The 25248-nt window shown below is 42.7% G+C and overlaps 1 protein-coding gene across 2 annotated transcripts in view; it reads left to right on the forward strand.

Moving 5' to 3' along the window:
- DGKD (diacylglycerol kinase delta) overlaps window positions 1-25248 on the forward strand; it is a 113212-nt gene that overhangs the window by 9135 nt on the left and 78829 nt on the right. For both annotated transcript variants that reach the window (XM_044241882.1, XM_044241883.1), the window contains exons 2-3: window positions 14148-14258; window positions 15863-15943. In XM_044241882.1, coding sequence (XP_044097817.1) covers window positions 14148-14258; window positions 15863-15943 — 192 coding nt within the window. The remainder of the gene's footprint in view (window positions 1-14147; window positions 14259-15862; window positions 15944-25248) is intronic.

Raw genomic sequence — 25248 nt, forward strand, 5'->3', positions numbered from 1 at the left:
TTCTCCTTCTCCTCCCCACTATGACATGGATGAATTGGAGAGACCAGGGCAGTGGTCTTAAAAAATCTGTGTCTGGATGTTTTTTTTATTGTTTCCTTGTGGTTTCTTTGATCCTTTTATTTGCTGTAAACTGGAAGTGAGAGTTTTGAAGACTTGTTTCTATGCAGGTTGATGTTTTGGGCAAATTTCCTTGATCTGGGATGTTCAGTGTCCTGTCAGGCTGTCCCCTCTGCTGTGTCATCATTTGCTTTATGTGGAGATGCTAGATATTTCCATTGGAAGTGTAGATTTCCCTCTTTGTCAGGAGGGAACCTGTGAGGTGGTTCTTGGGCACCAAGCAAATATACTTATCTTTAACAGTTTTCCGCGTTCATGCCTAAGAGTTTCCTGAACCAATTACGGGTTTGCAAAATGGAGACTCCCCCCTTTCTGTCATCTTTTCCACGTTTGTCTGTTGGTATTCTGTAAATTTTTCCCACTTCAACTGGGGAAGAGCTACAATTTCTTCTAAAAAAGAAGGCAGGGTAATTGCTGGTTTCTTCCTGTTTAATTACCAATTTTCAAAGTAAGGATTTGGTAGAAGAATCCTCTCCAATGGAGGCAAACGTTCTCTTTCTGTTCTCCCTCGCTGTCTCACTCTTTGTCACTGTGGATTCATTCTTTTTATTCAGTGTTTTACAATCAGTGGTAGTCATTCCTTTTGATGCTTAAACTGTCCACTTTTTCCTAGGGGAGCCCCTTCACGGTGGCTCTTTGGCCTGTGAGCGTTTGCTTGCTGTGCCTTGATCTGTCGTTTCATCTTTGGGCTAGATTCCAGAAGTGGGGTTGTAGGTCATGGTGGGCTGGGGCTGAGGTGTCTGGGACAGGCAGTGCCCAGTGAGTTTAGCACATCAACCTGGTGGGGCTTTGCTTTTCCTTTTTTGGGCTTGTACCTCTCAGTTTTGCATCTCCATTTATTTTGTGTTCCTTTTCTGTGGTTCTTATTGTTTGTGGGTTAATCTGTCCCTTCATCACTCTGTTGGTGAGCTCTTCCCAGTCTTCTCTGCATTGTATCCTGCAGCTTTTCTGAGGTCTCACTTTTTGTCTTGTACATGACCAATGACATTTCCTGCAGTGTACGTTTTCCCCTTTAGCCCCTTATATGTGGATTTTAATTTTGCTGGGGTGTGATTATTTTTGCTTCCTTTTCTAATCATGTCCTGTATTGTAGCTTGTGGTGCTTTAATTTCATCCTGTTCTCATTTTGGTGCTCCCTGTCCTTGAAAAAACTAATTTTTTAATAGAGTCAGTGTCTTCCTGTAATCTTAAAACAAGAAGCACATATTTGCTAAAATGGTCTTCTGGTTTCTGTAATAAATTCATTTAGATTTATGCATGTGCTTTATAATATATCTTCAGCCCACCCCGTTTCCCCCTGTCTTGTTTTTTTTTTTTTTTTTTTTCCCCCGTCTTGTTTTGATTTATCAGTCCTGGAATGTTTTTCCCGGTCTTCGGGTTTGAAGTGCCATTAACTGTGTGCTTGGCTGCTGAAGGGAATGTGAGTCCTGCCCGAGATTGGTTGCAGGTCCAGTGCTGTGCTGCTCTGGGCCGGCTCTCCTGCCACCTCAGTCTGAGTAGTGTGATGCTTTGGGTCACCTGCCACCTGCTTTTGGCTGGCTCTGCTCTTCTCCATCTGAAGGTGAAGGTGCCTGGGTTGTGGTAGTTTTCCTAAGCCTGGCTCCTCTTGCCCCATGATGGTGAAGTACACCCCAGGATCCAGGCCAAGTGGTGCATTGTCCCTTGTAGCAAGATGGGAGAGGAGCACTCTTGTTCTTTTTCTTTATTTACTATTTTAACCATTTTATTTTAAAAAAATTATTTACTTTTATTTTGTTTTACTTCTTTATTTTTAAGTAGGCTCTATTCCCAATGTGGGGCTTGAACTCACGACCCTGAGATCAAGAGTCACATACTTTATCACCTGAGCCAGGCAGGTACCCCCTCACTTTAACCATTTTAAATGTATACAGGTCAGTGGCGTTAGGTATTAACAGTGTTGTGCAACCATCACCTGTATTTAGTTCCAGATTTTTTTTTAATCCCTTAGGAAACCCCTTTCCATTAAGCAGTCACTCCCCATTCCCTCTTCTTCCCCAGCTACTGATCTGCCTTCTGTCTCCATGGATTTGCCTTTTCTAGATATCTCATATAAATGGAGTCATACCATAAATGGCCTTTTGTGTCTGGCATCTTTCCCTTAGTATGATGTTTTCAAAGTTCATCCATGTTGTGGCATGGATCAGTGCCTCATTCCTTTTTATAGCCAAATAGTATGCCATTGTATGGATATATCACATTTTGTTTATCCCTTCATCTCTTGATACATATTTGAATTGCTACTACTATTTGGCTGTTGTGAATAGAATAGGACTTCTATGAACAAGTTATTGGTTGAATGTCTGTTTCTAGTTCTTTTGGGTATTTACCCAAAGAGTAAAATTGTTGGGTGGTTATGTGTATATCTTATTGAGGAACTTCTAAATTGTTTCCCACAATGGCCATGCCATCTTACATTTCCAGCAGCACAATAGCAATGTAGGAGGGTTCTGGTTTTTCTGCAGTTGCCCACACTTGTTTTCTTTTCTTTTTTCTTTTTTATTATGGCCATCCTGGTGGCTGTGAAGTGACATCTCCTGGTATTGATTTGCATTTCCTTAGTGACTAATGATGTTGAGCATATTTTCATATGCTTGTTGGCCTCTTGTGTATCTTTGGAGAAATGTCTATTTCAGTCCTTTGCCCATTTTTTTTTTTTTAAAGATTTTATTTATTAATTTGACAGAGAGATCACAAGTAGATGGAGACAGAGGCAGGCAGAGAGAGAGAGAGGGAAGCAGGCTCCCTGCTGAGCAGAGAGCCCGATGTGGGACTTGATCCCAGGACCCTGAGATCATGACCTGAGCCGAAGGCAGCGACTTAACCCACTGAGCCACCCAGGCGCCCCTCCTTTGCCCATTTTTAAGTTGGGTTATCGTTTTGTTGTTGAGTTGTGGGGTTCTTTATATATTCTGAATATTGGGCCCTTCAGTATTCAGTAAATTCAAATCAATGAACTTTCCCCCATTTTGTGGGTTCTTTTTCACTGTCTTTTTACAAAAAGATTGGTATTATTTATTTGAGAGAGAGAGAGAGAGAGAGTATGAGTGTGCATGTGAGTGGGGGGAGGAGCAGAAGGGGAGAGAGAGGGAGAGGGGAAGAATCCCAAGCAGACTCTGCATGGAGCTTGATGTGATATTTGATCTCATGACCCCAGATCATGACCCAAGCTGAAACTGAGAGTAAGAAGCTTAACTGGCTGAGCCACCCACATACCCCTTCTCTCACAGTCTTTATAGTGTCTTTTGATGCACAAAAGTTAAAAAATTTTTTTTTCCAAAAGTTTTAAATTTTAGAGAAGTCCAGTTTGTTTTTCTTTCCTTGCTTGTGCTTTTGGTGTTATATTTGAAAAACCATTGCCAAATCCAAGGTCATGAAAATGTACTTCAGTGTTTTCTTCCAAGAGTTTTATTGTTTTAGCTCTTTTTGTGTTAATTTTTTTATATGGTGTGAGGTAAGGGTCCAGTTTTAGTCTTTTGCATGTGGATATCCCAGCATCGTTTGTTGAAGAGGACCACTTTTTTCCCAGCTGGATTTGGCCTTTCAAGCTATATACCCTGTAATACTTAAAATCAGCTGTGAACTTCTTAGAATTGGTTGGTAATCTTGACTCTTTTGGAGTGGTCTCAGTGGAGTTCGTAGAAGGACTGATAATAGAGTCATTCTTATGGATGGTTATAAGACAGTTACACATTTGAAGGATTTGAAAGGAAATATCTGTATTTCTGAATTTCTTTTGTCCTAGAACTCTCCATATTTCAAGTATGGGGTGTGAACTTGGTTCAGTTCTTTTTCATGGTTTGGGAAAATTTGAAATACCCATCCTGTTAAATCTAATCCCACTTGGTGGTCTTTATATTTGAACTCTTTGACAAAGATGGATTAATAGTCAGAAGCTGAATGCAAAAGAAGTCTAAGAAATTGTTCTTTATCTCTTTTTTTTTTATGTTTTCAGGTACTTAAAGAGGGCAAGTAAAAACGAGGTTTGTCAGTACTGAGTTATGGGTCTAATTGCCCAAGTGTATTTTTACTATCTACTAGTCATAATTGTCTAAGTAGATTTTTATATCCAGCCAGTATTGTGCGTGAGCTGGAATTTTGCTGTTTATAGAAACCCTGTAGCTTCTTCAGTCTCCAGCAGCACATACGGGTGCAACCATTTGGGGAGATGATTTGGTGACATGTTTGAAAAACATAGACGGTCCATACTCTTGACTCAGTAATTCCACTGGTGGAATCGTATGCTGAGGAAATAGTCTTAAATAAGAAAAAGTACAATGACGTTATGTTTATTGCAGCATTAGATATAAAAAGTTGCAAACCCCCGAGATAGTCCAGCCCAGTGTAGCAACTCAGTGGGTTAATGACAGAGCTGACATAGCTTTTCTTTTTTTTTTTTTTTTAAAGATTTTATTTATTTATTTGACAGAGAGAGATCACAGTAGACAGAGAGGCAGGCAGAGAGAGAGAGAGGGAAGCAGGCTCCCTGCTGAGCAGAGAGCCTGATGCGGGACTCGATCCCAGGACCCTGAGATCATGACCTGAGCCGAAGGCAGCTGCTCAACCCACTGAGCCACCCAGGCGCCCCTGACATAGCTTTTCTGTGCAGGCATCACGCACCCTGCATAGGTGGTCTTGCTTCCCTTTCGAAAGTGCGTGAAGGTTACCATGGTGGCTGAGTGCCCAGGCCGCACAATTGGGAAGTGGCAGAGCGAGTTGCGGCTTTTGTGTCTGCTGCAGCCATTCGGGTGATTGAGGAAGGCAGTAATGTGGACAGTACTTTGTCATGTTGGGGAAACAGAGAGGCAGTGTGTACAGAATGCCATTCAGCTGTGTGCAAAACACTGCATAGGAAGTAAGACAACGAAAGTTTCCGAACTGATGCCAGAGATTGTGCCCTGATACTGGGGTGGTGCAGTTTGGATTATTTTTATTTTTACTTTTCTGAATTTTCTAAAATGGGCATATTGTTTGTTAAAGAAAACAAAAACAAAAGCTTAACATGATGTCCTTCAATCGAGGTTTCTTGATGTGGAGGGTATAAAGGGTGCTGTGTGCAGGTAGCAGAAAATGGAGAAGAGTCTGCCCTTAGGCTTTTTTCTGGAATGTCCTGAATCACAGTTGAAACAGTTCCAGCTGTCAGATCAAAACAGCTGCAGTGTAAGGAGCCAGATATACAAAAGGGCATGATAAGTAGGATTTAAATTTCATAGTATCCTGATAAATGAATACATTATATGCAGTATCTTAGTTATGTTCCCCTTTGTTTAAACTTTTAACTCCTGTGTTGAAAATAACTTTAAACTTACCTAAGCAGAGTTCAGGGTCTTGATATAAATAAGATACATATTTTTTAAAAAGATATATTTTAACCTGACATTGAAACTATTTCATATATGAAATGCTGTCAGTTTTTTAGATTTGCTCATAATTATTTCAGTGTCCTTAAGCACTTGAAAAGATGAAACAGGCTACAGAGAAACACAGAAAAGTGGATCTGGTCATAATATATTTGGAAATGCAGATTATTAAATAATTTGTATATTACATAACCCCTCTTTTCTGTCTTATTTACGCACTGAGAACACACTGGAAGGATGTTATCGCAGGATGTCAGTGGCAGGTGTTAGCAGTGTGGCTGGACTGAGTGTTCTCAAGTGAAGAAAAAGCACTTCCCGTAAGCCCAGAGGCGGCTGCTTAACACCGGACTCTATTTCCACCTTCTGTCTGAAAACGGGCAAGGGGGCAGTGGGACCCAGGGAAGAGGCATTTGAGTAGTGATGGTTATAACACTGCTTTGCATTTGTGTAGCACTTTGCAGCTTCCTGGGCATTTCCTGCTCTGGGCAGCACCCCCTGAGGTGGGATCTGCAGGTCAGGAACCTGGGGTGTCTGGGGAACTGCTGCCCTTAGCTCCAGTGGTAGCAGCTGCAGGCCTTGCATTCAGGCCTCTGGTATCTTTCATTCACTTCTGAGTTTCCAGAGCACCCTGTCTCTATCTCTGATGGAAATTTCCGAACATACACAAAAGTAGGGAGAGGAGTTTTAATCAAGTCACCCGGTCTAAGCAGTCATCAGCATTGTGTCTTTCTGGTTTCCTCTGTCCTCAGCCCCGAGCCCTGCTTTCTTCTAAGTATTTAAAGCACATTCCTATGGTACTTTTTATGTTGTAAAAGTATCCTTCTGTCAGTGCACAATTTCCTTAAGGGTCAAGGGTCCTGTCTCTTTCATCATCATATTCCCAGCCGTACTTGCACTTAAGTGTTCAATAAATATTTGTTGAAACAAAGAGTGCATTTCATTCCACCGGTCCATGGGGAGAAGGATTTTACTCTGTAGGCAGGCTCACAGCAGCCCTGCGAGGCTGTGCTGCTGTGAGTTTACCACAGCGTGTGTGTGTGTGTGTGTGTGTGTGTGTACACTAACGTACTTGAAGTCACTCCTGCTGCTGGTGGTTGGGTTTGCCTACGTGGTGTGCAGTGGGGATGGTTGTGCCCTGACCTGTGCACATCTGTCCATGTGCTCACCCCGGAGAAGTGGGAGGATTAATTGTGACTGTGGTTTAGTTGTACCTCTAAGAACAAACAAAAGAAAACCTTTCACCAAGCATACTTTTTAATTTTTTCACTTGATAACTAAATGTGAAATCACACAGCCTTGGGTTTGAACCCCACGTCTGTCCCTTCTCTGTGGATATCGGTCCTCTCTGGACCTCAGTTTCTTCATATAGGAAATGGGGAAGCAACTCCTCACAGTGAAGATCATGTGATCTTGAGGCTTCCTAAGTTCCTGGTGCAGAGTAGGCCCCGCACACGCCCTGACTCTGTCTTCTCCCCGCCCCTTTGTGTGAAATGAGAATGCTCACATTCTTTGTGTAGATGGAGTGTCTTTGTGTAGATGGAGTGGGGTCATCTGTGGAGGCCCTTAGACAGGGGCCAGTGAGAGCTGTCCTGGGTGCTGCGCCGGGTGGCCTCCCTTCTCTGGGAGTCCTTTGACAATTCTGTACCTTCTAGAAGGCTGGCTTCCTTCCTGTCTTGTCTGCTCTGGCCCTCTCCACCCAGAGGGAACCATTCAGTCATTTTTATTATTTTATTATTTTGGTTAATTCTTCCATTGTTTCTGTTTGGAAATTAAAAAAATATATATATACACATAGTTGCTTTTAATTATCTCTGCAGACACGTGTGCGTGTACACATACATCCACTTTACAAAAGGTAGCAGGCTCCATAAGTGTTCTGCACCTTTCTTTTTTCCATTTAATAGAATTTGGAGATCATTTCATAGCTGTATAAAGATCTTCCTCATTCCTTTTACAATTGTATAGTATTCTGTTTTGTTTTTTTAAATATACCATAGCTTATTCAACCACTTGCATTATTTTTAGACTTTTGCTATGATATTTTGCAGCAGATAGTCTTGTACAGACTTCAGACTTCATTTTATGCTCTTTGCCAGAGTATCTGTGGGATAGGCTTCTTGGAGTTGGCGTGCAGGGTGAAAGGGTAGATGTGTAGGTTTGCTAGGGTTTGGCAGGTCCCTGTCCTCAGGACTCACTCACCTCAGGCCCTGTTTGATCAGTGGTGCCCAGAGTACTGGTTTCCTCATGGCCTCGCCCACAGTACCTGTTTTTTTTTTTTTTTTTTTTCTTTTTTTTCTGTCAATCTGATGATGATAGTGTATTTTAGTTTAATTTTCTTTCTTTTTTTTTCAATGAGATAAGGTCAAACATATTTTCATGTGTTTAAGGGCCATTTTTACTTATTTTTCTTGTGAACAGATTCTTTTAGTTTTTGCCTTTAAAAACAAAAAAGATTGTTAGTTTATTCTCAAATTTTAGAGGCTCTTACTGATTAGGGATATTAGCCCCCTATGATATTTTGCAGAAAGTTTCCTCAGAGTGTGCTGTGCTTGGGCACCCAGGTGATTAAGATCACTAATACAGCTTCAGCCCTTTGTACCCCCTTGATCTGGCCAGGGAGTCAGCCACATGATGCCTTAGGACTCCACACGGTGCCTTTCTGCCTCACCAGCTTTAGATTGCTGGCTCCCAGCTCTCCCCCCACCGTAGCTGCTACAGCTCTAGACTTAGTAGGTGTTTAACTGTGGACAGATTATTCAATCTTTCAACGCCCAGTTTTCTTATTTGCCAGTTAGAACATTAGTATGTATTTGTTCTGTTAAGAAGGCAAGGAGGGGCTCCTGGGTGGCTCAGTTGTTAAGTGTCTGCCTTTGGCTCAGGCCGTGATCCCAGAGTCCTGGGATCGAGCCCTGCATTGGGCTCCCTACTCAGCCTGCTTCTCCCTCTCCCTCTGCCTGCTGTTCCCCTGCTTTGTTCTCTCTATCTGTCAAATAAATAAATAAAATCTTGGGGAGAAAAAGAAAGCAAGCAGATGTAAAAATGCTCATGAAAATTTCAAGTGATATGCAAATTTAAGGTATTAAGTTTTACTAGCTTTTTTCCCCCACAGAAACATTTTAATAGTTCTTTTGTGTATTAACTTTTATGCTAATTCCCCACTTTTTTTGAACTTTGTGGATTTTTTTTTTTATCATGTAGACTAATATCAGGTTTATAGATGTTTTTACTGGAGGACTAAAAAGGTTTAAGGGCAAGTAGATGGCTGATTTGAACATTGGGCTGGATTTTTCCCTCCTCTCTCCTTGATCTTCCCCCTTCTTTCATGGCCTGCCTTCAGCTGCTAACCTTGTCCACTCAGGCAGGCTGGTCGTCAGGAACACATGCACACTCTCCCACTTACACAAGATGCTGAAGACACCAGTAGTGCTCTGCCTGAGCTTTTACTTCTATCCTTTTATTGACGAACTTTGTTTTCCCTTTCTTTTCCCATGTTGAGTAACACGCATGTAAATGTCAGTGCATGTAATAAACTGCATGTGTGAACCCAGCAGAGCATCAGGAGGTTGCCCCCAGGGATCCTTTCTGTCCAGCATACTGCCCTTCAGCATCTCTTAGTCACCATTGGACTTGCTCTGGTTCATGCCTTCTGCCAGTTTTCCATTTAGCAGTTGCTTTTTCTTGTTACTGTTTTGCAGGGGTTCTTAGAATGTTCTGGATGCTCTCTCTGGCCATTGGCAGTATTGCGTGTATCTTTTCCCAGCTCTGGCTTCCCTCTTTCTTTCTTTGTGAGGCGTCTGTGATCAACAGAAGTTCTCCATTGGAATATAGTTGGCTTAAGCAGTTTTATAATTGGTGTTTAGTACTTTTTCAATCCTGCTTAAGACCCTTTCCCCCCCAATCCCAAGGTTATAAGGCAATTCTCCTTTATTGTCTGCTGAAACTTTTAGAGTTGTGCCTTTTGCATTTCATCTGTAGCCCACGTGTGTGAGGTGGGGGACTGAGAGCATTTTTGCCCTTGGATAATCGGTTGTTTTAGGCCCGGCCACTGACTGGTCCCTCCTTGCCCCCAGCTGGAGAAGCTGCTGCTGTCACTCATCACACTTTCAAATCTGTCAGCATCTATTTCTGGGCTGTCTTGAGCCCCAAATGCTGCTTCTTGTCATTTTGCCTTAAGGAAGAGTCCAGGGCAGGCAAGACTTTTGTAGCGCTGTTCTTCGAAGTGCTGTTGGTAGTGTGGAGTGGGACCCGTTCCACCTGTTCTAGCAGCCCAGGTGAGTTGAGTACACGCACAGCAGTACGTGGAAATGCTCTGTAGCTGACAAAGGTACTCACTAACGTGGAAGGGTGCTGACGATATATCAGGAGAGGAAATAGGAAGTTAAAGTATGGTGTGTGCACTGTGATTCCATGTTCATAAAAAGTTAAGAAACATGTGGGTTAAAAAACCCACCTCCCATCTTTGCTTCCTCCCATCCAGGTCACATTCCGTGTACTGTGCTCTGGCTTCGCCCTGGCAGGCCCTCCTCCGACTCCACCCAGTCTTCATCATCAGTACAGCCTCCTGGGGGCTGTCTCCTTGATCCTGGCCTTGTGCCTGCTTTCTTCTATCCTTCCTTTGGGTTCCTGCCTCTCTGTACCTGAGCTTGGTGTCCTGCTCTTTTTGTGCTCCTTTTCCCTATGTGCCTTACCAAAACGTCTCCCCTGTTAAACCTTGTCTCATACCCTGACCTCATATCCGCTGCTGTCTCTCTGCTCCGCTCAGCTCCCCTGGCATGCTTGAGGACATCGTGGGCATGCCCCAAATGAAGCCCCCAGCCTCTCCCGTGAAACCAGAGTCCTCCTCCTCTTCATCTGTGGTGGCCTCCTTCCCAGGCATTCTCAAGTCTGTGTCCCTGTTTCCCTCCCAGAGGCTCAGTGTTGCTGGCTGCCCTCTTACAAGAGTTTCTGGACTGTTCTGCGTGCTTCTAGGTTTCCCTCCGCCTCTCCTCCATACTGTGGCCAAGAGCATCTTTGCAAAGTATACCTGAGGGTCTGAGACCCACAGGCCTTGCTCTCAGTAATCTGGGCAGGTTTGCCCAGGGCTTGAGGGGCCTGTTCTTGCTTTTCCCTGCCCACTGGTTTGAAACCTTCTCCCTCCACTTCCCAGGCCGAAGATTTTATTTATTTATTTATTAGAGAGAAAGAGTATGCAAGCACACAAGCAGGAGCACCAGAGAATCTCGAGCAGGTTGTGCTGAGTGCAGAGCCCGATGCAGGGCTTATATCAGGACACCGAGATCACGACCTGTGTGGGAACCAAGAGTTGGATGCTTAACTGACTGCGCCACCCAGGTGCCCCTGTTTTGAAGCCTTTTTAAGGGCATTTCCAGAGCTGCCTTCCTCAGTCCTTTGTTCCTGAGCAGGATGACTAGAGACTTGAGCTTCCCTCACAGCAGGTGCCTGGCAGTCTTGCCTGTGGGCCAGCTGCTCTCTGTCTGCTCACCGTGGGTGGCTGTGGCACCCAGGGCCACGCTTGGACTACTGGTTTCATCCCTGGATTTACTTCCTCTCTGGAGGTGGGCGTGGGGCTCACTTACCCACTCTGATTCTCAGTGCCTGTGTGTGTTTCAGATCTGTCCTTTCTGGGTTTCTGATGGTGATGAAGGTGCCCTGGATTGCTTGAAGGACAGAGTGGACCCTTCTATTTGTGCAAAGAACTTGACAAAATGGTTCTAAGAGCATGGCCGCCCAGCATGTCCTGATCGAGCTGTGCTTGAGTCTGGGTTTTTGACTTCTGGTTCTCTGCTCCATTGGGCACGAGGAGGAGCCCTGCCAGCTGAGCAGTGTTTCCTGTGGGTGCCATTTACAAGCTGCCAAATGCAAAACACAGCAGATTATTCAGGGGTGTTATTTTCTTGACCACTTTTAGTTCATTGCTTTTGACTGAGTGTTTAAAAATATTCTGCAGCATATCTATAGTATTCTCGAGCAGCGAATCAGGAGAAGAAACGCAGTTTCTGAGAAAGCTTCAAAGAAATACTGGTCTTTATCTTTTCCCCAGCCTTTTCCGCTGAAACCCACCAGAGTCTTTTTCTGAGTGCTCTTGTTCTATAAATAGAACAGCGGCCCTCCTTGGGTAGCCCAAGATCGCAGCTCTCATCCGCTTTCTGAAAGATTTGTGTGTGTGTGGTGGAGTGGATTGTGTTTTAATTTTGCTTTTCTTTTATGTGTGAGATGTGTGGCGGGAGATGCAAGAAAAAGTACTCTAGCATTCCTTTAAAGATAACTTAGTATAACTTTTCTGGGTCTGGGCTTGTTGGTTTTGTTGTCTTTTTTTTAAAATTTGCATTTAGAAAAGAGATGGAAGTGGTGACTTCCCCTGCAGAGGTAAGGAAGACGCGTGGGGTTGAGGAGCGGTGCGTTTGTCGAGAGAGTCCTGTGAGGTCAAGGAGGAGAGGCCACCTTGGAGCGTGGCCCTGGCGCCTGTGGGTCTGCCTTGCTGTGCGCAGACATAGCTGTTCTGGGTCTCTGAAGAGTGCGCTGAGATGGACGTCCGTGTGTACTTGGCTCTGAAAAGAACGTTGGGAAACGACCTGCTAGTCCTTCTGTACCGGGGATGGTCTCTACCTGTAGCTACTGGGATCAGAGGGGGCGCTTGGTCTCTGCCATGGACTCTGCCTCTGGTTCAGCACATGTTCCCGCCCTTCAGAAAAGCAGTGCCTTCGTTTAGGATGGCCGTTTTGGATTCTGTGACTGTAGTTCGCTTGTCTGTTCCTTTGGTCATTGGGTGATGCTGTCGTCTTCTCTCTGCTGCTGCCAGTCTTTCATTACCTGGGAGAGCTGGCGGGTGACCTCGGAAGCAAAGGTGGAGGCATAAGCCACAGCATGAGGAGGGAGGTTCTCAGCAGTTTTTTTCCTGGGACCTGGAAAAGGTTGCTGTCGTACCACAAGGCCAACTGGACAGCACAGATCCCATCACACCTGGCGCAAAGGTCACGAGCTGGCTCGTGCAGCTCCTCTTGCCCGGGAAGCTCCTCGAGAGGACGTCCTGTGGCGGGGATAAGGAGGGGAGCAGCTGCTAGCACTTCCATGCCCTGTGGACAGGGCACTGTGTGTCTCAGGTTGGGGTCCCGGTGCACGGCCCCATGTTGGTGAAGCCCTCAGGGGCTTTCTTTGGAGTTCTTCTCAGGGTGGGGGTGAGCTGCATCCCGAGTTCCCTCCCTGCTGTTTTGAGTTGGCTAGTGGAAGGACCAGACTGCACTGGTGTTCTGTTCTTGCCGTCTGACGTGTTTGGGTTACATGAGTTTCTATATCTGGTTTCATCTTAGGTCATCTTCAGTGGCCACAGGTACCCAAAGTGCTTTGGACAGATACTTTCTTTTTAAAAAGTTACCTAAAGTGCAAAGCTATATGGGATTAGGTAATTCTTCTAAAACTTCTCTGAACCGGTATTAGTATATGGGGCAGAGTTTTTGTGCATTCTCCCTGATTCCATGGTGAGACCCCTTGTACATTGGCAGTTTCTGTCAGCTGGGGAAAACAGTGTATGCACGTGCCGAGAGCCAGGCTCCTGTTTTAGGCACGTTGTTTATTCGGTTTGTCTCCTAGTGGCTCCCAGTAGTTCACATGTCTAATGATCAAGTAGTTCTTTGAGCATTTCGCTTCTGAGTGCTCTGCAGGACTCCCTTGTCCTGTTAGACTGGCCCCCGGGACAGCACTGGAGGGGAAACAGCTCCAGGAGAAGCCATGCCCCCCGTTCTTTCACTGTAATTTGATTATTTCTGTGACATTCCCCCCTTTCCCCACTGGTGACACAGAACATTAAGGGGGAAAACACTCAGTAAAAGTCAACATGTATGAGAAATAAAACATGCCTTGAGACAAATTAAAGCTAGCACTGCAGAGTATTACCAAACTCACGGGAAGTAACAGATCTAAGCAGTGGAAGTTTGTCCCAGGATAAGGACTAGGTAGGGGACTCGGTAGAGACCCTGCCTGGGTCTCTGCCGCGACCTTGGCTTTCATTGAGCCACGGTGAGTGGACCGCTGTCCACTTTGGCTGTTAAGGGAACTCCAGGTAAATGGTGGACCGATTGGATTTACAGGAGGAGAGGAGTTTAGGGACTTTGGTTTTGGCACTTCTTTGTGACAATGTGGGCAGAGGCATGTACCCAGCTTGTGAATAGGGTGAGGGTTGATTGGGGCACAGGCCTGGGGCTGTGCTGAACCCCACAGCAACCTATGTCGACAGTTTTGGCAACGGGATCCTGAGAAATGGCAGGAGGCCAGAGAACACGGAGACGACGCCAAGAATAGCTGAAAAATACCAAATGCTGAAGCCGGAGAATGCTCTGGCCCCTTGCTGCTTACTGTGTTCCTGCAAGTCTTCTTGTCCCCCTTCTGTTGATCCCCTGGGCATGGCCAGTCACACCTTGGGCCCCTGACACCCTTACCACTCAGGCATGCCACCGTCCTTCAGAATTGTGTAGCCCTCCCAGGCAGCACCCTCGGCCTGTCTAGAGGCCAGGGTCTGGGGAGAGTGTGCGAAGTACTTGGGTCAGGCCAGTGGCCTAAGTGGTCAGGCAGGCACTGGCCCATCTATGTTCAGTTCCGTGGGATGGGCACCAGGGCACTGTGCAGACGCTTGCTCACGAATTGTTTCTGTGCTTTCAGACCGTCATCAAAGAGGGGATGCTGACCAAACAGAACAATTCATTTCAGCGATCAAAAAGGAGATACTTCAAGCTGCGGGGGCGAACGCTGTACTATGCAAAAACGGCAAAGGTGAGGTGCAGTGAGTGGAGACCACTGGAGAACAGACTCGGCAGGGTCTCTACCGAGTCCCCTACCGAGTCCTTATCCTCCACTGCTTAGATCTGTTATTTCCCGTGAGTTTGGTAATACTCTGCAGTGCTAGCTTTAATTTGTCTCAAGGCATGTTTTATTTCTCATACATGTTGACTTTTACTGAGTGTTTTCCCCCTTAATGTTCTGTGTCACTAGTGGAGAAAGGGGGGAATGTCACAGAAATAATCAAATTACAGTGAAAGATCTTTTTTTCGGAAGAATTGGGGTCACAGGCTTATAAATCTCTTATGGACTAAAGTATCTTTTCTTTAAAAGCAGTTTATTGAGTTATAATTGGCACTCAAAAAGCTATAGATATTTAATATATACAGCTTAATGAGTGTGGAGGTAAGTAGTACATGTCTGTGACACTAATGGAAGCTGTTTTTGGAGCGTATTGGGCTTGTTGATGTGTGAACAGAACTGTGAAGTTCTAGCCCAGCTCCGCCTTCCCTTGTGCTGGCTTGTGTATGAGCTTTGCAGGGAGAGTCACAGGCAGCTCTAGAGAAAGACAAGAAGCCAGTGAAAGCCACTGAATTCCCGTCCTGTTTAAATGAATGTGTGTTTGCAAAGCTAGTTTTTGGCGTCCTGAATACCAGTATTGTATTGGTATTGTTGTCAATACTGATGTTTTGGTATTAAAATGTAAAAGATTTAGATTCCAGACTTTTTTTTTTTGAGATGGATCCCTAGAGAATGCATTAAAATTTTTGAAATTGAACAGAGCAACTTGTTTGGAGAGGGTTCTGACCACATCCCTCATTAAAAAACCAAAAAACACTTATAGTTAGTTGTGTGTGTGTGTGTGTATTTGGGGAAGGGGTTTGGGGGAGGAGGATTGTTACTTAAAAGGGTGAGTCTCTTTCCTAAGTCATTAGCATTTCCTCCAGGGGTTCCCAGTGGAGTCTTCTTAGAGGGCACAATAAGGTAAACAGGAGATGGGGACTATGGGGAGGAAAATAGGTTGGGGAGGGAGTTTCCCCGGCATAATACCCAGTCCTCCTTCTGGAGCCTGGCTGTCTCTCTCTCCAGGACTAGATTCCTTCTGGTCTGCTCCCCTTTCTTTTTTCCTCATGGCCAGATCCCTTCTATCTGGATTGGTCTCTCTTCCTAGAATATTTGTTTTAGCCAGGACCTTTCCCCCTAAGTGTGATTCTAGCTGGAAGGACGGAGGATCCTCGGAACCCTGCTCCCTCAGGTAGACTCCATGTGAGGGGATATTTCACATATAGAAGTGAAATGCTGATTACAAAAAATAAATACAGGAACCACAGTGGTTTTTTGTTTTGTTTTGTTTTTCTCCACGAATGCAGTCACTCATGAACTCCTGGCTTAAAAAACACAGAGAGCTCTACCTTTGAGCTCTGTGCTCTTGTTAGAAGCAGGCAGCCGTGGACGCAGTTAGTGTTCGTGTAGTTGTCAGGTGCTCACGTTTTAAGGCGCTTGGGTGTCTGTGGGTGCTTGGCTGGGCTTGAGGGAGAGTGCATGGGCCAGGGTGCCTTGGCCCCACACTGACTCTGGTGCCTGGGTCTCTTCTCCAGTCGATCATATTTGACGAGGTGGACCTGACAGATGCCAGCGTGGCTGAATCCAGCACCAAGAACGTCAACAACAGTTTCACGGTAAGACTCTGGACCACACCTATCTTGATTCCTCACCACATTTTGCTTTCCTTTTTAATCTGAACAAGCGTGTAAGAGTAGTTCAGACCATTTTATTTTTTCTGATTGGAAGTCTTCTTGGCAAATTTTGAATTTAATGTTGAAAATAATAGAATGGTTGGAGAAAAACTAAGAATTTGGCACATGGAAGCTCAAAAGAACAAGAGGGTCCAAGTGAATTTTTTAACATGTTGTTTTTTAACATGTTTCTCTAACAGTTTTGCACAGAGGCTTGTTTTTCACGATTATTGTAGAAAATTTGGAAAACACAGAATCTGTGTTGAAACAACTAAACAACCATAACTCAGCTACCTCAAAACATATGCTGTTGATATTTTGGGTGTTTCTTTACTTTTAAACTGTTCCCCTCCCTACCCCCAAATTTAAAGAAGTTACATTGTACTTTTTGTAAAAGTTCCAAATACCTAAAGTCATGTGACTTCACCACCCAGAGGTAGCCAACTGCTTACTCTGGAGTGTTCATCTTTATTTCTAAATACCTGTGCCTTCCCCCACATACACCATAAGATTATTATGATTCTTTTATTTTATACTAGTTTTTTTTCCTCTTGACAATTTATGTTGGGCATTTTTCCATGTTGATTGATCAAAATGTTCCTCATATTTTTTAAATGGCTTTATAGACAGCATTTCTGGTATGACTACAAGTTTGGTTTCGGGGGCCGACTTTAAAAATCTGTATAGATGGTTAAGTATCTGCCTTCTGCTCAGGTCATAATCCCGGGGTCCTGGAATCGAGTCCTGCATGGGGCTTACTGCTCAAAGGGGAGCCTGCTGCTCTCTCTCCCTCTGCCTGTTGCTCCCCCTGCTTATATTCTCATGCATTTTCTCTCTCTCTCTCTCTGGCAAATAAATAAAATCTTTTAAAAAAAAAATCCTTATAAAGTATGACTCTAATGGCAGGAATGGAATATTTAGAAGCTTGTTTCTCTGTATTAAGCTAGCCAATCTAGAAGTAAAGTATGCTCCCTGATTTTTTTTTTTTTCTAGTTCTTTTATAACTCAGTCAAAGTGGGTAATTTTCTTTTTACATCTAGGATCTGACATTTGGGTTAGTGTTAGTTTCAGATACTTTCAGGTTTTATTTATTTATGGGCTGGTTATTGATGTTGCTGATTCGAATGGGATTTTCCTTCTTCCATTTAAACTTCTACTTGTTTTGATATAACTAACTGCTTGGTTTTAGTTCATGGCTTATCAAGGTATTCAGACTTTCCTGGTGGTCTTTCTTATTTTATTCTTCATTTTACTTAGAATATTGTTATTTTTACTCCATTAATTTTATTGTTTACTTTCTGGCTCGGGAAAGACTTTTAAAACTGTATGTGGAAAAAAAACCACTGTAAATGGATTATTCTGTGATTTGTGGCTTTTAGAGTTTTTAAATAGGAATAGGTGTTTTATTGGGGTGTTTTGAGCATTAATTTAGTTGATCATGTTGGTTTTGGGTATTTGTACATTTCCTAATAATAAATTGTTCTTGGTAATGTTAAGTTTTTCCAACCTAATTTTGTGTTTAGAATATTCATATCTACTGTGTATGGTTGGAGATTTCCTTTGGGGTAGGAGGTAACTTGTGTTTTGATCTCAGAGTTAAACTAGCCCTATAAAATTCATTTAGTAACTTTCCGTAACTTTATGTGTTCTGGAACATCTAGAGCTTTAGAATTGATTGTTTCTTGAAAGTATGAGAGAACTTATTTTAAATTCTCTGTCATTAAGATTGTTCAGGGAGGGGGTGCCTGGGTGGCTCAGTTGGTTAAATGTGAGTCTTTGTCTTTGGCTCCATTGGTCATTATCTCTGGGAGCATTTCCCTGCTCAGTGGGGAGTCTGCTTCTCCCACTACTGCTCCCTCTGCCTGGTGCTCCCCCTGCTTGTGGTCTCTCCCTGTCAAATAAATAAATAAAATCTTAAAAAACAAAAAAAGTCTTAACAAATGAAGACTCTCTACGAAGGTAAGACTGTGAAAAGGTTGAGCTTTTTCACCTCTTGACTCCATTTTTGTAATTTGCTTTCCTTCTTATCCCACCTTTGAATTTAGTAGCATGTATTATTTGCACTTTAAACCTCAGTGTCTCTGGTTATATCCTTTTCACATTTCTAATTTTGTTTAGCTTTTGTTTTTCTTGTCAGATTTCTTACTCTCCATCCCTTTTGTTGTTTTTGTAAGAGAACCAGTTCTTGGATTATTGATCAGTTCCATTTTTCTGATACCTAATTCAGTTTATGCATCTCTATTTATTCTCTTTTTTGCTTTTCACAACTTTAAAAAACAACTTACTGATTAGCTTATTCTTATTTCTGTTATGTGTGTGCATGTGTATATAATTAAACAGACAATAAGATTGTCTATATAATGAAAGTATGAGGGACTCTGAATTGAACTCTGAGTGCCTTTCTGTTCACATTCCAAAAGTTGTTTTTTTCTCCCAGTAGAATTACTTTACTAATCATTCAAGTTATTAAAGAAAAATTTGAAGTATATAAATATAAACAGGAAATTTAAAACCATCCCTATTCCTATTACACAGAGATACCTGGTAATATATTTTGGTTGACGTCATCCCACACACACTTTTTTAAAAATGTTTTCAATGTTCGGGGCACCTGGGTGGCTCAGTGGGTTAAAACCTCTGGCTTTGGCTCAGGTCATGATCTCAGGGTCCTGCCGTCGAGCCCCACGAGCCCCACATCGGGCTCTCTGCTCAGCAGGGAGTCTGCTTCCCTTCCTCTCTCTCCCTGCCTCTCTGCCTACTTGTGATCTCTCTCTGTCAAATAAATAAATAAAATCTTTAAAAAAAATAAATGTTTTCAGTGTTCTTTCTTTAGTTAACAGTGAGCTTTAACTTTCATATATATCCTTTAAAATCTTATTTACTAATGTTGCATAGTATTCCATCATATACATGTGTAAGTTTATTTAACCAGACCTTATAGTGAATGTTACGTTTTTCCTATCATAAATAATATTGTGATATATACTTGTACACAGATCCTTTGGTGCATTTCCAATTATTTCTGTAAATTCCATTTGAGGTACAAAGTATGAACTTTTAAAAGGCTTTGGACAGGGACGCCTGAGTGACTCAGTTGGTTAAGCCGCTGCCTTTGGCTCAGGTCATCATCCCAGGGTCCTGGGATCGAGTCCCACATTGGGCTCCTTGCTCGGCAGGGAGCCTGCTTCTCTCTCCACCTCTGCCTGCCACTCTGCCTGCTTGTGCGCTTGCGCTCTCCCTTGCTCTCTCTCTGACAAATAAATAAAATCTTAAAAAAAAAAAAGGCTTTGGACAAATAAATGAAATACTGAATATGTGTTACAACTTGTATGAGCCTTGAAAACATGATCCTGAGTGAAAGAAGCCAGACAAAAAAGGCCACATCTTATGATTCCGTTGATACGAAGTGCCACAATAGGCAAGCCTGTAGAGATGGAAAGTAGATTAGTGGCTGGGAGGGGCTGTGGAGGAAGGAGGAATGACTGCCTGAGGTATAGGATTTTTTTGAGGGGCTGACACAGTGTTCTAGAATTAGATACAGGTGATGGTTGCACAACTTTGTGAGTGTGCTAAAAACCACTGAATTGTATACTTGAAAAGGGTGAATTGTGCGGGAATTGTTTCTCAGTAAAAATATTATGGAAGAAATAGGATGGTCCTATGCTTTTGGTACTATATGAGTTAATACGGAGCTTTGTCAGCCCGATCCGAGAACGAACCCTGATTTATACATTGTCTCTATGGGAAAATGTGTTCCGAGTGCTAAATACTTGACTTCCAGATGTAGAGCCTGTCTGTGTTGGAGAGACCTTTGGAACTCAAGCTCTGTCAGGTAGTCATGGATAATTCCTAGCCTTCAAGGGCAGAGGCACCAATTCTTTCACATTTATTTTCCGTTTCATTAGTGCTTTAAAAACTGCCTTTTCATCTGAGGATGTGCTGAAAGGACCAGAGAAAGATTAATACTGAGGTTCCCCAGAAACATTCCAAGATAAGGAAGCTCATCCCATGAGTGATTCATGATGGCATACGGAATATGGAGATAAATGGAGAGAGCTTGCAGTCCACTTCCCCCAAGTCATGCTTCGGTAGAGAGTCCTTCAGTTCTGGGGCTGTGGGTGATAGAAATATTTTCTATGCTTAGAATGAACACTTAACAATTATCCCTCTTTCTAACCCCCTGTGGTGTTTACCGGCTGAGTTCTGAACCGGTTGCGTACCATACGGCGAACTGCCGAAGTCTCTTTGCAGGTCTGCCTTCCATCGGCTGAGCCCTTGTGGACTTTGCTCAGAGTGCAGAATGAGCAAATGGATTTGCCCAGAAGCTACTACATTTCCTGGGACATCTCATTTGGTTTCCAACTATTCTAGTCGTAATTTCCCAGTTTCAGAATTTCGGCTAAAATTGCATGCCTGATAAAAACAACTAGTCCGTGAAAGCTGCTATTATCATGAATCAGTTAATGCTTGGGAACCTTTTGTATTTGGAGACGCAGGAGTAAATTTCCTCCACAGTGCAAAAGGTTCCATTTTTATTCTTCCTCCACATGGCCAGACAATTGTACTGTAAAGAAATTGAGGCCTCTTGGACAGGAGACTTCAAGGGACATGGGTGGAGATAATTGGGGAGAGGAGAAATTATTTAGATGAGCTGGGTGGAAGAGGTGGAACAAACGAGGCTTGTGTAACTAAACAGGTCTGCTTGTCTAACTGTTCTTTAAGAATAAAGCGAAGGTAAAGACTTAAGGATTGCCTTCAGAGTCTTCATAGGTGGTGTGGTGCTGTGGGAGTTTCTGGAAGATGGGGAGTAGCGCTGACAGTGCCCTCTGCCTGTGGGGCTGCCCCTCACAAGGCCAAAAAACAAAGTGGCATGAAGAGGAAAAGGGGATTTGCCAACTTAGATCCCAGCCTCTGTAATAACATGAAATTGTATGTTTTTGATGATTGAACATGTTAATCATAATGAAAACCTAAAGGCTTTTGATATCTGATTGCCCACTTGCCCTTAGAGCTTATGTCAATAGGACTTCATGAAAGTTCTTTTTTTTTTTTTTTAAAGTTCTCTTTTTCAAAATTTTTACAAACACCACGTGTTAACATTTTAGAGTATTCTTTGCCACTTGGCTAGTTTAAAAATGGTAATTTGTTTTGATTTGTTTCTTTGACTATCAAAGTGAGGTTGAACACTGGCCATTAAATTTCTTTCTTTTTTTTTAAGATTTTATTTATTTATTTGACAGACAGAGATCACAAGTAGGCAGAGAGGCAGGCAGAGAGAGGAGGAAGCAGGCTTCCCGCTGAGCAGAGAGCCCGATGCGGGGCTCAATCCCAGGATCCTGGGACCATGACCTGAGCCGAAGGCAGAGGCTTTAACGCACTGAGCCACCCAGGCGCCCCTAAATCTCTCTTTTGATGAATTGATTTCTTCCTGTGCTTTCATCTAGTTGGCACTGTTTTTTTAGGGTTCAGAATTCACTCATTTCACTTTCTGTCTAAATCTGCGCTCATTGGTTGTAATAGTTTTAGTGTTTTGTCTTTGTCCTTTTTTTTTTAAAACTAGATTTCATACACTAATAGTAGGCCTGATGTTACCGGGTTAAAATGCTATTCATTTTTCCCTTACGCTTCTTTCCATTTCCTAACATGTTTTAAGATTATTTTTAGCTTATAGAGGGCACGGATTGCATGGAGCACTGGGTGTGGTGAAAAAATAATGAATACTGTTTTTCTGAAAGTAAATAAATCAATTTAATTTAAAAAAAGATTATTTTTAGCTTTATGATAACGAAGTTACAGATTTGTGCTGAAGGTATATTTTGACTACTAAAACAATCCAAAGGAGTTTGTCAAAGTAGAATTTCTGCTTTACTGGGACTTTATATATTTCAAATAAATTCTTAGATTGAAAAATGACTTCCATACCAAAAATACACAAGTGTAAGTGGAAGCTTGATGTTTAACAGCCACTCAGATCAAGTGATAGAACATCTCCAAGTCCAGAGAGGATCCCTTCATGATTAACCTCCTCTCTCCAAATGTAACCACTATCCTGACCTCCAACACTGTAGATTTTTATTTTATTTTTTAAAAATTTTTAAAAGATTTTATTTACTTATTTGACAGAGAAAGATCACAGGTAGGCAGAGAGGCAGGCAGAGAGAGAGAGAGAGAGAGAGGAGGAAGCAGGCTTCCTGCTGAGCAGAGAGCCCAATGTGGAAATTGATCCCAGGACCCCGAGATTACAACCCGAGCCAAAGGCAGAGGGTTTAACCCACTGAGCCACCCAGGCACCTAACACTGTAGATTTTTAGTTTTGAGTGTTTTAGCTATTTGATATAAATGGTGTCATAATGTATATTTTGTGTCTTTGTGATCTGTGCATTTCCTAATATCATGGCACTTGGGATTTTTCTAGTTGTATTGTTATTCGATCTCTAGCTTCATTCTACTACGATCCGAAAATATACTCTATGATTTTAATCCTTTGTAATTGTTGAGACTTTTATGACCTATCAGTTTTCATAAATGTTCCATGTGCATTTGAACATAACTTAGATTCGGAGTTCCTTTATGCATTTGAGTAGGACAAAGGTTTAGCTATTTTTCTCAAATATTTTATAACCTACTGATTTGTTTTTCTGCTTGTCCTATTATTAAAATTTATTAAAATCTCGGGGTGGCTCAGTTGGTTAAGCATCTGCCCTCAGCTCAGGTCATGATCCCAGAGTCCTGGGATCAAGCCCCACATCCACCTCCTTGCTCAGTGGGGAGCCTGCTTCTCCTCTCCCTCTGCCTGCTGTTCCCCCTGCTTGTGTTTCTGCTGTCTTTCTCTGTCAAATAAAATCTTAAAAAAAAAAAAGATTTATTAAAATGTCCTACTGTGATTGTGGACTTACCTGTTTTTTGTTTTCATTCTGTTAGTTTTGCTTTATATATCTAGAGGGTTTTTAAAAAAAAATATTTATTTATTTATTTATTTATTTGACAGACAGATATCACTAGGCAGAGAGGTAGGCAGAGAGAGAGAGAGAGAGGAGGAAGCAGGCTCCCTGCTGAGTGGAGGGCCTATTGCAGGGCTTGATCCCAGGACCCTGAGATCATGACCTGAGCTGAAAGCAGACACTTAACTGACTGAGCCACCCAGGAGTCCTTCTGAATTTGCGTTTTTCCCACCAGTCCTATGGTATTGCTAGAGCTCTTTTCAGCCTCTCAACCTCTTCCACTTAATGAATGAATTGGCAGTTCTTACTAGTTGAATTTTTTTCGGTATCATGTCACTCAGTGATACTTACAGGTATCTGACATCAAGATCACTTTTTATGTAAATATGAGAAATGTTAGATAGATACCATTTATTTGAAAGGTAATATGTTTACCAAAGGGAGTCAAGTTTGGTCTTTGTCACAGTATATAAATTTGTTGTTTAGGTCTTATGATCCTATTTTAAATTTACTTGATCTTCCAGAGATTGATGAAGAGTTACTCTCTTCAGGATATTTGTCATTTTAATCTTATATTTGCAACACTTTCACTTTCACCGTTTTTGAAGCTCTTTTATTTTTATTTTTTTAAACATTTAAAAAATTTTTTTTTTTTTTTAAAGATTTTATTTATTTATTTGAGAGAGAGAGACAGTGAGAGAGAGCATGAGCGAGGAGAAGGTCAGAGAGCGAAGCAGATGCCCCATGGAGCTGGGAGCCTGATGTGGGACTCGATCCCGGGACTCCAGGATCACGCCCTGAGCCGAAGGCTGTCGTCCAACCAACTGAGCCAATTTTTATTTATTTATTTGACAGAGACATGTCAAGAGAAGGAACACAAGCAGGGGAGGGGCAGAGGGAGAAGTAGGCTTCCTGCTGAGCAGGGAACCCAGTGCAGGGCTCTATCCCAGGACCCTGACCTGAGCTGATGGCAGACCATAATGATGGAGCCACTCAGGTGCTTCTATTTTTGTTTTTATTTTTTAAGATTTTATTTATTTGAGGGAGAGAATGAATGAGAGAGAGAGAGGGCATAAGCAACGGGTTGGGGCAGATGGAGAGGGACAAGCAGATTCTCTGCTGAGCAGGGAGACCAACCCAGGGCTCAGTCCCAGGACGCTAGGATTGTGACGTGAGCCAAACGCAGATGCTTAACTGACTGAGCCACCCAGGTGCCCTTTTGAAGCTCTTTTAGGCACATAAATTTTTTTTTTTGAAAGATTTTATTTATTTACTTATTTGAGAGAGAGTGAGAGAGCATGAGTGGGGGTAGGGGGCAGAAAGGGAGGGAGAATCAGCCTCCCGTCAAGCAGGGAGCCCCACTTGGGGCTTGATCCCTGAACTCTGGGATCATGACCTGAGCTGAAGGCAGACGCTTCACTGCTTCACTGACTGAGCCACCCAGGTGCCCAAACACAGAAATGTTAGTACCTTCATTACTGAGTAATTATTTGTCAATAAGGTAACATCTTTTTTACACTGAACAGTCTTTACTATTAACTGTACTCTGTCTGATACTAATACTGCTCTATTTCTTGGTTCAGTATTTGGTAATATGTCTTCCACCCTCACTTTTATCTTCAGTTTTTCTTTGCTATTTTAGATTTAATTCTTGTAAACAATATATTGTTAGAAGTTGTTTTTCCTCAATCTGGAGCGGTTTGTAATAGTGAACTTGAGACATTTTCTGCTTGTCAGGGTTTTTGCACATTTGACTCGTGTTTAGTGGCTGACTGTGTTGTACTATCTTGATTGAATGCTTTCTCGGTATCTCCCTTCTGTTTTGTATTTTTGCCAGTGGTATATGCACCATTTACATTTATATTTGGTAGTGATTTGAATTTAAATATTCCTATAAAAATACATTCACAATTTACGAATTTTCTTACGTTGTATCTGCTTATAGCTAGCGCACGTGGTGATGTCCTTTTTCGGTGAAGTTGTGTACTTCATGGGGTGTTCAGCCATGTAGAACATGCTGCTTGCTGCTTTCTTTCACCAACCATCGTTGTTTGCATCACACTAATGAAAGTGAGAAAGCGCTGAAGAACAAAGAAGAAAAATGATGTAGAATGTTGTTCCTTCTGCAAAGGAAACAAAATATGTTTGTTTGTTTGTTTGTTTTTAAAGACTCCTTGCTGAGCTAGGAGCCTGATGTGGGGCTGGATCCTAGGACCTGGACTCATGACCTGAGCTGAGGGCAGATGCTCAACCAGCTGAGCCACCCAGGCACCCCAAAATAGAGTGTTTTGTTTTTTTTTTAAAGAT

The sequence above is a fragment of the Neovison vison genome, chromosome 3 (assembly GCF_020171115.1).
Source record: "Neovison vison isolate M4711 chromosome 3, ASM_NN_V1, whole genome shotgun sequence".
Taxonomy (NCBI): domain Eukaryota; kingdom Metazoa; phylum Chordata; class Mammalia; order Carnivora; family Mustelidae; genus Neogale; species Neogale vison.